Source organism: Zalophus californianus, chromosome 12, assembly GCF_009762305.2.
Source record: "Zalophus californianus isolate mZalCal1 chromosome 12, mZalCal1.pri.v2, whole genome shotgun sequence".
Classification (NCBI taxonomy): Eukaryota; Metazoa; Chordata; class Mammalia; order Carnivora; family Otariidae; genus Zalophus; species Zalophus californianus.
Genome location: NC_045606.1, coordinates 53,085,838 through 53,099,552, shown reverse-complemented (window position 1 = coordinate 53,099,552; position 13,715 = coordinate 53,085,838). Strand labels below are relative to the sequence as shown.

The 13,715-nt window shown below is 39.3% G+C and overlaps 1 protein-coding gene across 1 annotated transcript in view; it reads right to left on the bottom strand.

The window, feature by feature from the left end:
* Positions 1-13,715, bottom strand: part of DNAH11 (dynein axonemal heavy chain 11) — a 327,809-nt gene that overhangs the window by 296,996 nt on the left and 17,098 nt on the right. Inside the window, exons 7-8 of the mRNA XM_027574450.2 lie at positions 7,803-8,036; positions 6,471-6,638 (exon numbers count right to left, since the gene is read on the bottom strand). Coding sequence (XP_027430251.1) covers positions 6,471-6,638; positions 7,803-8,036 — 402 coding nt within the window. The remainder of the gene's footprint in view (positions 1-6,470; positions 6,639-7,802; positions 8,037-13,715) is intronic.

Genomic DNA, 13,715 nt, shown 5'->3' with positions numbered 1-13,715 from the left:
TAATGCCATTTCACTGTTTAGTTAAAATTGGACACAAAAGTAAAACGTAAAACACATCTTACCACAATTTTTAAATAGGCAAAAACAGAAAAGCCTTACCTCCATTTCGATCCCTTTATGCTCTTCCATTTAATTATTAAATGGCCTTAAATATTTTCAGCACATACACTTAAAACCAGGGTTCTGATTTCTGCTTTCACTGTCAAACAATTTAGACAACTCAAGAGTACAAGGCAAGGCTCTTACTTTGACACACATTTTTCCTTACCATATTCTTCCTGGCACCCCAAGGCTCCCTGTTTTATCGTTTCTTCTCTGTCCTGAGAACTTCCTTCAGCTGTTCTCTTAGGGTCAGTCTACTGGTGACAAATTCTCTTAGTTTTTGTTCTTTTGAGAATTCGATCTCTCCTTAATTCCTGAAGGGTATTTTTCACTGGGTAGAGAATTCTGAATTAACAGATTTTTTTCTTTCAGGGCTTGAAAAATATTTTGCCATTTCCTTCTGGCCCCTATGGTTTCCAATTAGAAATTCCCTGTCATTCAAATTATCTTTCCCCTTAGGCAAGTTTTTCCTTGTTGCTTTGAAGATTTTTTGTCTTCAGTTTTCTCAAGTTTAATTAAGTCTCTTAGCATAGAATTCTCTGGGTTTATTCTTGGATTTACCTGAGTTCTTATTTCCTCTTGAATCTGAAGGTTTGTATCTCACCAAATTCAGGAAGTTTTCAGCCATTATTTCTTTGAGACCTTCGGCCTAATGATCTTTCTCCATGTCCAATGACACAAACGCTAGGTCTGGTACACTCTCACAAGCCCTGGAGGCTCCGCTCATTCTATTTCAGTCTATGCCCTCCCTACTGTTCAGACTGAGTGGTTTCTCTTGCTCTACCTTGCAGTTCATGAATTCTTTATCCCTCCATTCTGCCACTGAACCCCATCCCTGTGCTTCGTATTTTGTTCTGTTTTTCAGTTCTAAAATTCCCATTCGTTCTTTATATCATCTATTTGCTGAAAACGGTATTTCTTTACTGAGGCTGTTTTTTCATTTCTTTCAAGTATGTTTCATAATTACTTATTGAAGCATTGTTAGCATAGCTCTTTAAAATCCGTGAGAGAACTCTAACATCGCTGTCAGCTCAATGTTGCCATCTATTAGTTGACTTTCTCATTCAGAGGAGATCTTCCTGGCTCTTGGTATAGTAAGTCATTTTCAATTGACTCTGGACATTTTCATATTATCTTAAGAGACAGTGGATCTTAAAACTTGTTTTCGCTGACTTTCTCCGATACTGTTCCAGCCTCCTTATTGCAGGTAGAGATAGAAGTCCAGGTTCTCACTTGGCATCCATTAATACCTAAGTGTGGGGAGCTCTTTACTATAGCTGGGCATTCAAGTTCCCCATGTGGTCTTCACAGATGCCACAGTGTAGGTGACTTGGTTACCACTTGGCCATGGTCAAAGTCCTGACTCTCCGACAGCTTCCTGTGACACTACCCCAGTGGGGTAAGGATGTTGCTGGATGAGGAAGAAAGTCCAGGATTCCCATGCAGTCTCCACTGACTCCATCAAGAGTGAGCTCTTTAGTGGCCAGCCAAGATGACAATCACAGCTAACTGGCCAATCTCTGGCACCATCCCAGTGGGGTGGGGGGCTGAGGCACCTATTATAGACTGTCTTTTCCTTTTTTTAAAGATTTTATTTGTGAGAGAGAGAGAGAGAACAAGCAAGGGGAACAGCAGGCAGAGGGAGAAGCAGGCTTCCTGCTGAGCTGGGTGCCCGATGTGGAACTTGATCCCAGGACCCTGGGATCATGACCTGAGCCAAAGGCAGACACTTAACTGACTGAGCCACCCAGGCGTCCCCAGACTGGTTTTAAATCTAGGCTCCCCACTCAGTCTTTGCTGGCATGAATGGGAGTAAGATACATTTTCTTCCGTGGCGTTTGGCTGAACTAGAGAAATTATGTTTGCAAGTTTTCTTACTATGCTGCCCCCTTCTTGAGAGAGAACAGTCTTTTACTGGGGCATTTTATGTCTCTGCCCATTGGTGTTTCCAGGTTGCCAGTGTATCCAGTCCCATGTCTAGGTAAATTTCAGGTAACAAGAAAGGTCCCTAGCCAACTGGCCTTCTTTTAATCCTACAATCTTATGTTTTTTTATATAAAGTAATCAGTGCTTTAGTCCTACTTACTAAAAGGTATAGGGAAAAGTACATCTATTTCATCTTCCCAAAAGCAGAAGTTCCTAAATGTATCTTTAAAGAATGTTATCTACTACTTTAACATTTAAAAATAAATAGTACATAAATACAATGGGATAATACGCAATTGTTTCACAAAAGTAGGCAATGCTTTTGTAGTGACACAAAAGGACTGCCAAAATATACTACGTGACAAAAGCAAGGTGTAAGTGATGTGTAGAGAAGGCTATCTGTGCAAAAGCAGAACACAAAAGAATCCATACATGGATTTGCTAGTGCATGAACCAAGTATCTTTGGAATATTATACAAGAAACTCATAATGGTAGGTGCCTTTTGGGAAGAAAAAAATGGAAGATTAAGGAAAAAGAAAGCAGGGTAAGAAGAAGGAGACTACACTTTTGCACATGTTACGCTTCCAAAAGAATGTCATGCTTTTAAAGAACAAATTTTATCTTGAAAAATAAGCAGGTGAGACATATGAAAATCCTGTAGAAGGCTAACTTCTACAGATCTAAAGTTTTTACCACTAAAATTAGAAAATGCTACATATAGTAATAGAAGAATTAATCATTCAGTAGACTAAAACAGAACAGAGGACTAACTGTAGGAATTGGAATACAACCCAGTATAGATTAACTAAATAACAACTTTGAAAATGTATTTTAGGGGACGCCTGGGTGGCTCAGTCGTTAAGCATTTGCCTTCAGCTCAGGTCATGATCCCAGGGTCCTGGGATCGTGCCCCGCATCGGGCTCCCCACTCCGCGGGAAGCCTGCTTCTCCCTCTTACACTCCCTCTGCTTGTGCTCCCTCTCTCGCTGTGTCTCTCTCTGTCAAATAAATAAAATCTTTAAAAAAAGAAAATGTATTTTAGATTCTAGTATAATGACAGACTAGAAGGAAAAGACGCAGTGTATCCTGGATCAGTCCACCTCAGGGCACAGGTACTCAGGTCAATTCCTCCAACTGCAGCCACTGCCCACAGATGAACTTATTCCTTTCATTTCAATGAGGAGACAACAAGGGAGGCAAATACTGAAGAGTCAAGAGTGGCACAGTGGGGAGAGTGCTGGACATGGCCTTCAGAGTTCGGGGCTGGAATCAGTTCCACTCCCGGGGGACAGTGTCATCTCAGGTAATTTGCTTGTTATCATCCACCTCGGCATCACTCTCGGGGTTATAGTGAGAATGAAGCAGGAATGTGTGAAGATTCTGCACAATTCCTGGTACCCAGCAATTATTCAGTAAATATTAATGGACTCTGATTAACAGAGACTAAGTGGAGCCAAGACATTACTCTCACCAATAGCCACCACCCTTGATTAAATAAAATTCTCCAGATCACTAAGCAAGTAACACCTCAAAATGACAGCAAAGCAAAGCTGCTGAGCCTAAAGTCATTTGACTAGCTATTAAATACAAACAATAAGGCAAATATCTTAGGAAGTTTGTTATTTTAATACAATACTGTTGTGTGTACATTCATTTAATATGAAGCTTGCTAAGAGACTAGAACATAATGATTCCAACCACTAAAAAGAAAGCATAATTGTGTAGTGTGATGGAGGTGTTAATTATCATTACAATGACAATAATGTAATATATAAATGTATGAAATTAACAAGTTATACACCTTAAATATACACAATGCTATATATCAAATCAATTTCAACAAAAAATAAATAATTCAAGTCTCTCCCCCACAATTGTCTAAATCTCAAAGGTTCCATAGGAAGAAGTCAAAGAAAATGCTTGAAGTGATCTTTCTATTGAAAAATAATTGAGAAAACCAAAAATATTTTTATGGATATGCCTGAGAAAATCCCTATGTTCTGTAGGGACCACAGTGGCACACCTCTTTTGGCTGATTATAGGCTTGAGATTGATTGAAAAAAATACTAGCATATCCAAAAGCAAATTAGCAATTATTTATTTAATTTACTGAAACATATTTAAACCATTATTATACCGAAGTTATGATATACTCAACAGTTATGTCAGCACTAGCGTATATTCACCAGGAACCAGGGAACATGCAGAAGTACATGCAGTGCGTGGAGAAGGGTACGGGGTGGGCATGTGGATATACCTGTATGAATATACTAGGTTGGAAGTATTTTGAGAAAATGTCTCATAAAAATTACCAACTGAATTCATCATAAAAATCAAATACAATGAATTCAGCTAAAAAGCACCAAATAAAAAATTTATTAAGCTAAAAATACATAATCATTGCAACATTCTGAGGCAACAATGATAACCAGGACACACACACAAAAAAGCAAAGGTCGGGACACCCGGGTGGCTCAGTCAGTTAAGCATATGCCTTCAGCTCAGGTCATGATCCTGGGGTCCTGGGATCAAGCCCTGAGTTGGGCTCCCTACTCAGTGGGGAGAGTCTGCTTCTCCCTCTCCCTCCATTCGTGCTCCAATAAATGAATAAAATCTTTAAAAAAAAAAACAAAAAAACCCAAAAAGCAAAACAAAAAGCAAAGCTCTTCAACATAAGTAAAGCCATTAAATGAACTTTTAGTTAATGAGTATTTTAAGGAAGGACCAAAGTCAAGGAACTTCCAGGTTCTCTTCTAAAGTGAAATAACCAGATAGGACGATGAAGGAGAACTTCAAGGGCAGGTTACTGATGTCTCAACCCAGACACGGACATCAGAAGTAAGCCTAGGGGCGCCTGGGGGGCACCTGGGGGGCACAGTCGGTTGAGTGTCTCACTCTTTATTTCGGCGTGGGGCATGATCTTACCGTTGTGAGACCAGAGGCCCATGTTGGGCTCCACACTCAGCGGGGAGTCTGCTTGAGATTCTCTCTCTCTCCCTCTCCCTCCCCTGCCCCTCTCCCTGCTTTTGTGTGCACTCTCTAAATAAATCTTAAAAAAAAAAAAAAAAAAAAAAAAGGAAAAAGGAGTAAGCCTTGCCCATTTTACTTGCAAACTAAATGGGGCTTCAAAACACTCAATACCAAAATACAAATACCAAGCAAATATGTAGGTCAAAAGCAAATGAGTATTGTATTCCTCCTTGTTGGTGACTGTGCCAGGCTTTGGGCAGACAGAAGGATAAATTCGGGACCTTTGGTGTTGCCAAGGTGGTGACATCAGCTAAAGTTCGCCTCGTTCTCCAACCCAGGCACTGTGAAAACCTGCCAGGCGTTCTCATCATGAAGAAATCCAGACTTTGCTACTCAAACGCACCTGAGGATCCTACGCCCGGTGGGTCTCACGCTCCTCTGCCACGTTGCTTAGGAGAGCTAAGCCAAGGCCCTGCCAGAGTTCTGTTCCATCCAGATTCATGGAATGCCTGCCAAGTGTGTGAGACATCATACCAGGCTCTGGAGATGAGCTCAGGCTCTCAGTTACCAGGGTCCTAGGCTCCTCCTACTTTTGCACAAAGTAGCAGGACACACAATGGCTGCATCCTCTTGCCATTACCTTCACTTCCCAAAAGCTGACTACAGTTCAAAAGGATTAAGTTTGCTGACCTTGTCTTCAACAAGGCTAACTCACTGCACTTGTGCATTACAATTATTTGACCAAATATAAAAACAACAGTGAAGAAATTCACATTCTATAAAAAACAATGAAGACGAGAACGAAATTTTTTTTTTTTTTTTTTGTACCTGGACTTCACCGTTCTTGGCCAACAACTGAAATGAAGCTATTCTTATCCTAGAGCTGCAGGGATGCTCACAGTAACTCCCCAGCTACTAATGTGCTGGGAGTGGCAGAAAACAGAAAGCACCTAAGTCTGAAAGCTTCCCCTTATTTCCTTGAGCCTGAAATTATGAAACTACAGATAACACTAAAGAAGAACAGTAAAAATATATGAGACAATATACATCTTAATAATATATGTAGTAAATAGACTGAAATTAAATGTTCGAATAGACCAAAAAATTATTGAGTGATTCAGGAAAAGGATAAAATAAAACACACGAGTTACAGAGACATCAGATAGTCACATGGAAATGAGTTAAAGTGAAAAGTTCCTTTTCAATACACATAAGCCAGAAACAAATCCAGACTGAGTCCACTGTTCCATTAGAAACAGTCGTCAATGTTCTCAACTTCTAAATGCAAAGGCCTAAGTTCCAGTCCCTGATCTACCACTAAGTAGATAAGAGACTTCGGGCAAGTCATTTAATCTCTTTCATCCTAGAGAGATTGTACCAGATGGTACCTATTACCACTGTGACCTTTCACCCTTTCTAGCTTTAAAATTACAGGGTTCTATGAAATGAAAATGCAAAGGTACAGTATTACCGTATTATTGTAATCAGATGGGTCATAAGTGCTCTGTTTAAAAACTTCACACAGTTCCATAAAGTCTTCTGTCATCTCGTGGATTTGTCCATTTAAAATCGCTCCTTTGGTACCACCAAATTCAAGTCTTTCCAGCTTTTCAAATTCCAATATTGTGACAAATATATCCTTTGTAAAAACACAGTACAATAAAGATCTTTCCACCATCTTGGACAGGACAGGAGCATTTTAACATTGCAAAGAAAAAACACTTCCAGGCATTCAAAAAAATCAGTGAGTTAATGGACATTTACATGACAGAAAATCATTAATGATTTAAATGAACAAAGTTACTGTTTTCAAAATCCTATTCCCATTTCCTAAGAATTTTCTAGCAGTACAGGCAAGACCTACTTTGCCATAGCTAAACCTATGCTTCCCTAACTTTACATCCTTCCAGTCCTAAGTCAGATCCCCAGGTAAGATCTAAAATCCTATCTTTAGCTGCCCCCGCTTGGCAGTGAATCACCTCTCTTACTGAAAGGGGGTGTAAGTCTGTTAAGGAAGGGGGGCCAGTCACCCAGAGTTAGGCATTTAGCAGTCAGGCTTTGAGAGGCATTCAGGCTGATGAAGGGATGGGAATTTTCAAAACATAAAGCTCGCATTTTGGATGAAATACAACAAATTTTATGATAACAAGAAAGTCCAAACTTGAAAGAGCTTTAACGGAGAGTCTAAAAGGCACTACCACTAGATTCCCTTGTTTAAAAAAGCCCTTAGCCAGTTGGCTCCAACTACATGTGCGAATGCTTGTCCATATGTGTTTTCATTCAGTGCTGTTTTTGAAGTACCTGAAACACATTTACACACAGCACGTATTTCCATATTTTTTATGAAGGGCTTTAATATTTTTTATAGTCTGTATGTTTATATACTAAAAGAGAGTGTGGTATTTTAGATAATCAAACGGGTTTTCCAAGTATAGAATCCCAATGTCAAACAGAGAGGAAAAAAAGGACAGTTTAGAGATTCCTGGTTTACAACGGTCTTCCAAGAGCTTAAATCAGAAGTCAGAGGTCACTAATACATAACAGAGTCTCACTTATACATAACAGAGTCTCACTTATACTCAGTATTCTAAAAGAATTAAAAATTCGTTAAAAAAAAAAAAAAGTAAAGCCTATAAAACCACCCAAACAGCACTGGCCTTGTCAGCACTTCATAGTAACTGAGAAAGATCTCCCACTCTCCCATCCAAATAGAATAAACTACCTCCTGAATGATACAGAAAACTACAAGATTTTTTTTAACCCACCCACCATATGAATAAATCACAAGTCAAAAAATGAATACCTCTATTTTCATGAAACGGTCCAGAAATTTGTCAAATCTACAAAACACCAGGTGAGACTGGAAATCCCATGGTTTTGGCTCCTTATTTCCCTTAAAATAGCTTGCCAATTCTTTTCTATAGTTGAAAAAAGACGTTTTGAAAGTCTTTAAGATGTTAACGGCCACCTGAACCTTTTCCAAAGAGTCTTCAACTTCTCCTTTCAAAAGGTCTTCAGGTGAAAGGTAAGCTATTGCCTAGGATTTAATAAAAGGAAACTCTGATCAAAAATGTTTTAAAAAAGTTTACTTTTAGTGAAAACACCTGTTTCAATGAATCATTTTATTTTTTTAATGAATCATTTTTTTTAAAAGATTTTATTTATTTAAGAGAGCATGGTGGGGCGGCTCAGAGGGAGAGGGAGAAGCAGGGAGCCTAACATGGGGCTCGATCCCAGGACCCCAGGATCATGACCTGGGCTGAAGGCATATACTTAACCAACTGAGCCACCCAGGCGCCTCTCAAATAATCTTTTTTTAAGATTTTATTGGAGAGAGAGAGAGATAGAGATAGAGATAGATAGATAAGCACCCAGGGGAGGTAGAGGGACAGAGGGAGAGGGAAAGGGACAAGAAAACTCCACCCTGAGCCCAGAGCCTGACTTGGGGCTCAATCTCATGATCCTGAGATTATGACCTGAGCCCAAACCAAGAGTCAGACACTTAATGGACTGAGCCACTCAGGCGCCCCCTCAATGAATCAGCTTTAAATGATACAGGTCTAGAATTGGACTAGCAATGCTGGGAGACAAAAAGTAAATTCTGGAAATTCATACACTTGGATTTCAACACATACTTGTATACATTAGAAAAATCTACAGGAGACTACAATTTCTGAATATACTTTCCAGGAATCACTACGTTTTTGCCAAGCTCTGCAGGTATGACAAGTGTATAATGAGAATTTGCATGGGTATATTCACTACAAATATTCTGCATAATTTTTCCTTCATATAAAGAAATACACAAGCCAGAAGGGGAACTCTTGAAGACCATGGACTTTAAAAATATGGTTACCTTACCTGGTAGCACTGGGTCATTTGTAAAGGTGAGAAAGAGCTAATATAGTGAAGGGTATCACTGGCAATTCTTTTAGGTTAGCAAGCATCTCTTCTGCGAACATTATAGCACATGAAGTCTAGTGGAAATAATGCCATATAAACTAGTTTTAAGTAGAGGAAATGGGAAGGTGAGGAGGGTTTTTAAAAGAAAGACTCATGTAGGGGCACCTGGCTGGCTCAGTAGTACAGCATGTGACTGTTGATCTCAGAGGCAAGAGTTCAAGCCCCATGTTGGGCAAGGAGACTACTTTAAAACAAAAACAAAAAACTGACGTAGCAGATTCATGTAGCACTGGCCAAATTCTCATAGGTCAGTCATCTAGGTACCTCCTAGTCCTTCCTTATCCATATCTGTTAGGAATACTCAGAACTTCCCTCATTAAGGACAAGAAAATATGAATTCTAAAGGTTCTTTTATATTCTATTTCTTCCCAAAGCATCTTCAACTCATATAAATCACAGGCTTAAATTGTGTGCCTTGAATGTTGTGGTTGCTTAGAAAGTTGTTACATATCTGAGTATGTAAGGAAAGCCACTGAGTTCAACCGACCGGATGGAAGGATTTTTTTTCTAAATGTAGACATTCTCCTTCTCCCATTAATGGCTACAGTTTACACGTAATATAGACTGTACCATAAATTTGTAAGTAAGAAAATCACGTTTAGTTTCTAAAACCCCTACTGATTAGAATCCTTTGAGTTCGAGCTGTAGTTTGCCAATCTATGGTCTTACTTCCCACTCCGACTGCATGGAAAAGTAACTTTTGCGTGTGAGCTGCTAACACCGCACAGAGAACCCTGAAGAGAACCACCAGTAATCCCTTAGCAATGTGTGTTATAAAGGAGTTCACATTTTGGTATGGGCTAGGGATTCCAGAGACATTTATCTTTATGTACTCTTTATAATAATGTGTCCTATATCCCTTTAGGAAGCTAAAAAAAAAAAAAATCTATGAAGATGGCTCAATTGCCTTCTCTGTTTCAGGAGCCCCCTGTGACTTAATTACCTAGATCTAATTTAACTTCCAGGCAAGCCGTTCTTATTTTCATTCTTACTCTTCCTGACAGACCTTCACACAAATGAGACAATCACAGCAATTAACCTCCTCAAGACAAGGGTACAGTAATAATAGCGCTAATTATCCTGGATCAGAAAATCCAGTCTATACCCTTTCGGTGGGCAGTAGGGTGTGTGAGGGAAAAACCATCAACAGGAGGCAGGAGACCTGGCTATGATCCAGTTAGGGCCCACTAATTGCTTTTGTGATATTAACTAAATTATCTCAGAGGATCTCAGTTTCCTCATCTATGAAAGGAGAGGGACGAATTAAGTGAACCTCAAAATCCCTTTTAGCTCAGCTCTGAATTCTTTTCTGCTCCCTAGAGCAACTCTCTGGAGCATACCCAGCTATGTGTATTCTCCCATACTCAATGGTATCAGCACACAACAAAAAAACCCATGGGATTTAGGATGAACTGGTCCCCACTTCAGAGGTCTTATACACCAAAATACTGCTAACCAATTTATCAATAAGCCCATTAATCAATTATTAATTAAGCAATTTATCAGTGATACTATGTTAACTCGATGCCTGTCTCCCTGCTGCTGTTCTTTTTTATGTGCTTTTACGCATTCTTACTTTTACTCAAACCTGACATCTCTTTTCCGAGCTCATCCCCCTTAAACTTTTCTACACCTAGTAGCTTTTTTTAAATGAAGATTTTAATCATTTATTTGACAGAGAGAGAGAGAGAGAGCGCACAAGCAGGGGGAGTGGCAGGCAGAGGCAGAGGGAGAAGCAGGCTTCCTGCTGAGCAGGGAGCCTGATGTGGGGCTCGATCCCAGGACCCTGGGATCGTGACCTGAGCCGAAGGCAGATGCTTAACCATCTGAGCCACCCAGGTGCTCCTCATCACCTAGGATCTTGAAGGGCAATATCCATAAAAGAGATACCAAGCTATGGAATAGACAGAGTGGTGGGCCTAGAGTGGTAATGAGGTACAACAAACAGTGAGTAAAGTCAGGTTACCAGAGAAAAGAAGTCATAAAAAAAAAAAAAGACCCCATTATCATAACTCCAGTATGCCATCACGTGAGGTGGCCAGGTGATGAGATGATGCCTTTTTAAAGTCTGGCCTAAATGACTATGTTAATGGCCACCGTTAGAAAACAAGTGAAGAGAAACATATTTACTTTTTTTTTTTAAAGCCATTTATTGAAACATATTTACTTCTAAAATAAAAAGGATCTGAAACTGGAATGCCTAGAAGGATCAGCCGTATAATGAAAATGAATGGAACCAACCAGGAACAACAGCAAATGGTGGAGACCATGGTCACCTAGACAGCACATGACCTTTCCAAAGCGGTACCTGAAGCTCTCACAAACATTTTGCTGTAATTCACCAGCTTTGAGCAATTATTTATTTTTTTTTTAAAGACTGTATTTATTTGAGAGAGAGAAAGCAAGAGCAGGTTAAGGGGAAGAGGGAGAAGCAAGATTCCTGCTGAGCAGAGACCCTCAGATCACGACCTGAGCCAAAGGCAGACCTTAACAACTGAGCCACCCAGGCACCCCTGACATAACCTTTTTTTTTTTTTAAAGATTTTATTTATTTATTTGAGAGAGAGGGAGAGAGAGAGAGAAACAGCATGAGAGGGGAGAAGGTCAGAGGGAGAAGCAGGCTCCCCGCTGAGCCGGGAGCCCAATGCGGGACTCGATCCCGGGACTCCGGGATCATGACCTGAGCCGAAGGCAGTCGCTTAACCAACTGAGCCACCCAGGCGCCCCCCTGACATAACCTTTTAAAAAAGAATTTGTAAATATCAAAAAATTGTTCAAGAATCATGAAAAGATTATACCCTTTGATCAATGTCAAGAATTTATATTAAACCAATTATCAAGTTAAGGAAAAAGGACTCTCATATAAAGTTGTTTATTGCTTTAATAGAGGGGACTGGAAGCAACCTAAATATCCAATAATAAAACAACTTTCCAAGGAACTAGTAAAAAAATAATTATATGTATGATAAAATGCATAAAAATGTGTAAGTTCTCAAAATGAAATATAAAAAAAGGTGAATTTTATGGTGATAGATGTGCAGGAGTATTTCTATTATTATAAATTTTACGCAATGAAAATATTTTACAATCATTAGTACACCACATATTACATTCTAATTAAAAAAAATCAAAACCGTTGGGGGATGGATGAAATAGGTGATGGGGATTAAGGAGTGCACTTGTGATGAGCACTGGGTGATGTACAGAAGTGTCAAATCACTATATTAAACACCTGAAACTAATATAACACTGTTAACTACTGGAATTAAAACAAAACCTTAATAAAAATAAATGAATAAATAAAAATCACAACTGTCGTTTTAAAATATGGAGCTAGTATAATGGTTAAGAAACTCTGCTACTTAAAAACTGGGTAACCTTAGGAAAGCTACTTATCTTCTCTTGACTTCAAGGGATTTTTTTAAATTATAGAATGGATTACTCATAGTACCTATAGGTCACAGTATTGCAAGGGAATTCCCTTTGTAGTTTTTGTATAGGCTTAGAAAAGTTCCTAGCAAATAAAAGGCACTATACAGTGCTTGTGAATTATAAGAAATAAACTAGACAGCAAATCACTGGGGAAGACTTGGGGAGAGTTCAGCTCTCCAGAGAACCCAGGTATGAAAGTTGGCCCATTACTGATTTGTGATTCCTAACATGTTGAGACACATTACAACAAAGTCCACTTGACAATAAAGAAAATCATCGGAACATTTGGACAGAAGCCAGAAACACTAAGCAACAAGGGAAGCTACATTATTTCCTTGGGAGCTTGGCAAACTGGCCACTGACATAGACTAGAGGCCAGAGATAATAGGTTTACAGGCTTACAGGACTTCTTATAAGCCACCTACTATAATTAATTAAGTAATAAAACCACCTCTGAAGTTGACACATTAGCAGGGCTTTGTAGTAAAAGTTTTAATAAATCTCAAAATGAGATGAAGATCCTTTAAAAGGGGTATAGCAGGAGCTGTTTTGAGTCTAATTGTTGACTCTTCAATAGGGATTATGGTCTTTAACATTGAGATCAAAAGCCCTTAGGACCCAGCACACTTCAACAACAAAGAAAGAAACAGAACAAAGCCAGAGGAGAGAATAAAATATAGCAAGGAACAGACCTGTTATCTCCCATCAATAGCTGCAACTAGTTTGGAGGTCAATAGCTTAGAACTAGCCTTGACTGAGCCTCTATTAAATGCCACACAAGGCACTCAACTTAGTTACCTCTTGATTCTCAAAACAGCCCATGAACTGGGCATTATCCTCATTTACAGATATGGAAAACTGAGGTTTGAAGAACCAATTTAACTGCCCCTTCAGTGTTTCCATTAGAATTGAATTGAGGTTGGTCTGAGTCCACAGTTCTTTTCCATATACTCCACCTCTTTAAAAGCAGAGAGAAACACACACATTACTAACAATCTCACAATCCAGAAACTCTAAACGGTCAAGTTAGAAGACCCGTTCTTTAATCTGGATTTCACCCTCAATTCTCAGGGAAATTCAGCAAATGATGTCATTTTTCAAGTCTCAGGTAATTCATCTAATAAAAATATCAGGGACTGGATTGAAACACAGTTCCCAAACCACTGCTTCTAACAGCAAGGTTCTGGGGCCTGGGTCAGCAAGAGTTACAAGCTATTCGCCTTGTCTATGAGCACACTTTCAGGGTTCCAAATGCCCTCCAACTTACCCAAATGTAAAGTATTTTTATTTTCTATGTAAGTCACAGTGTCAACACCACTGG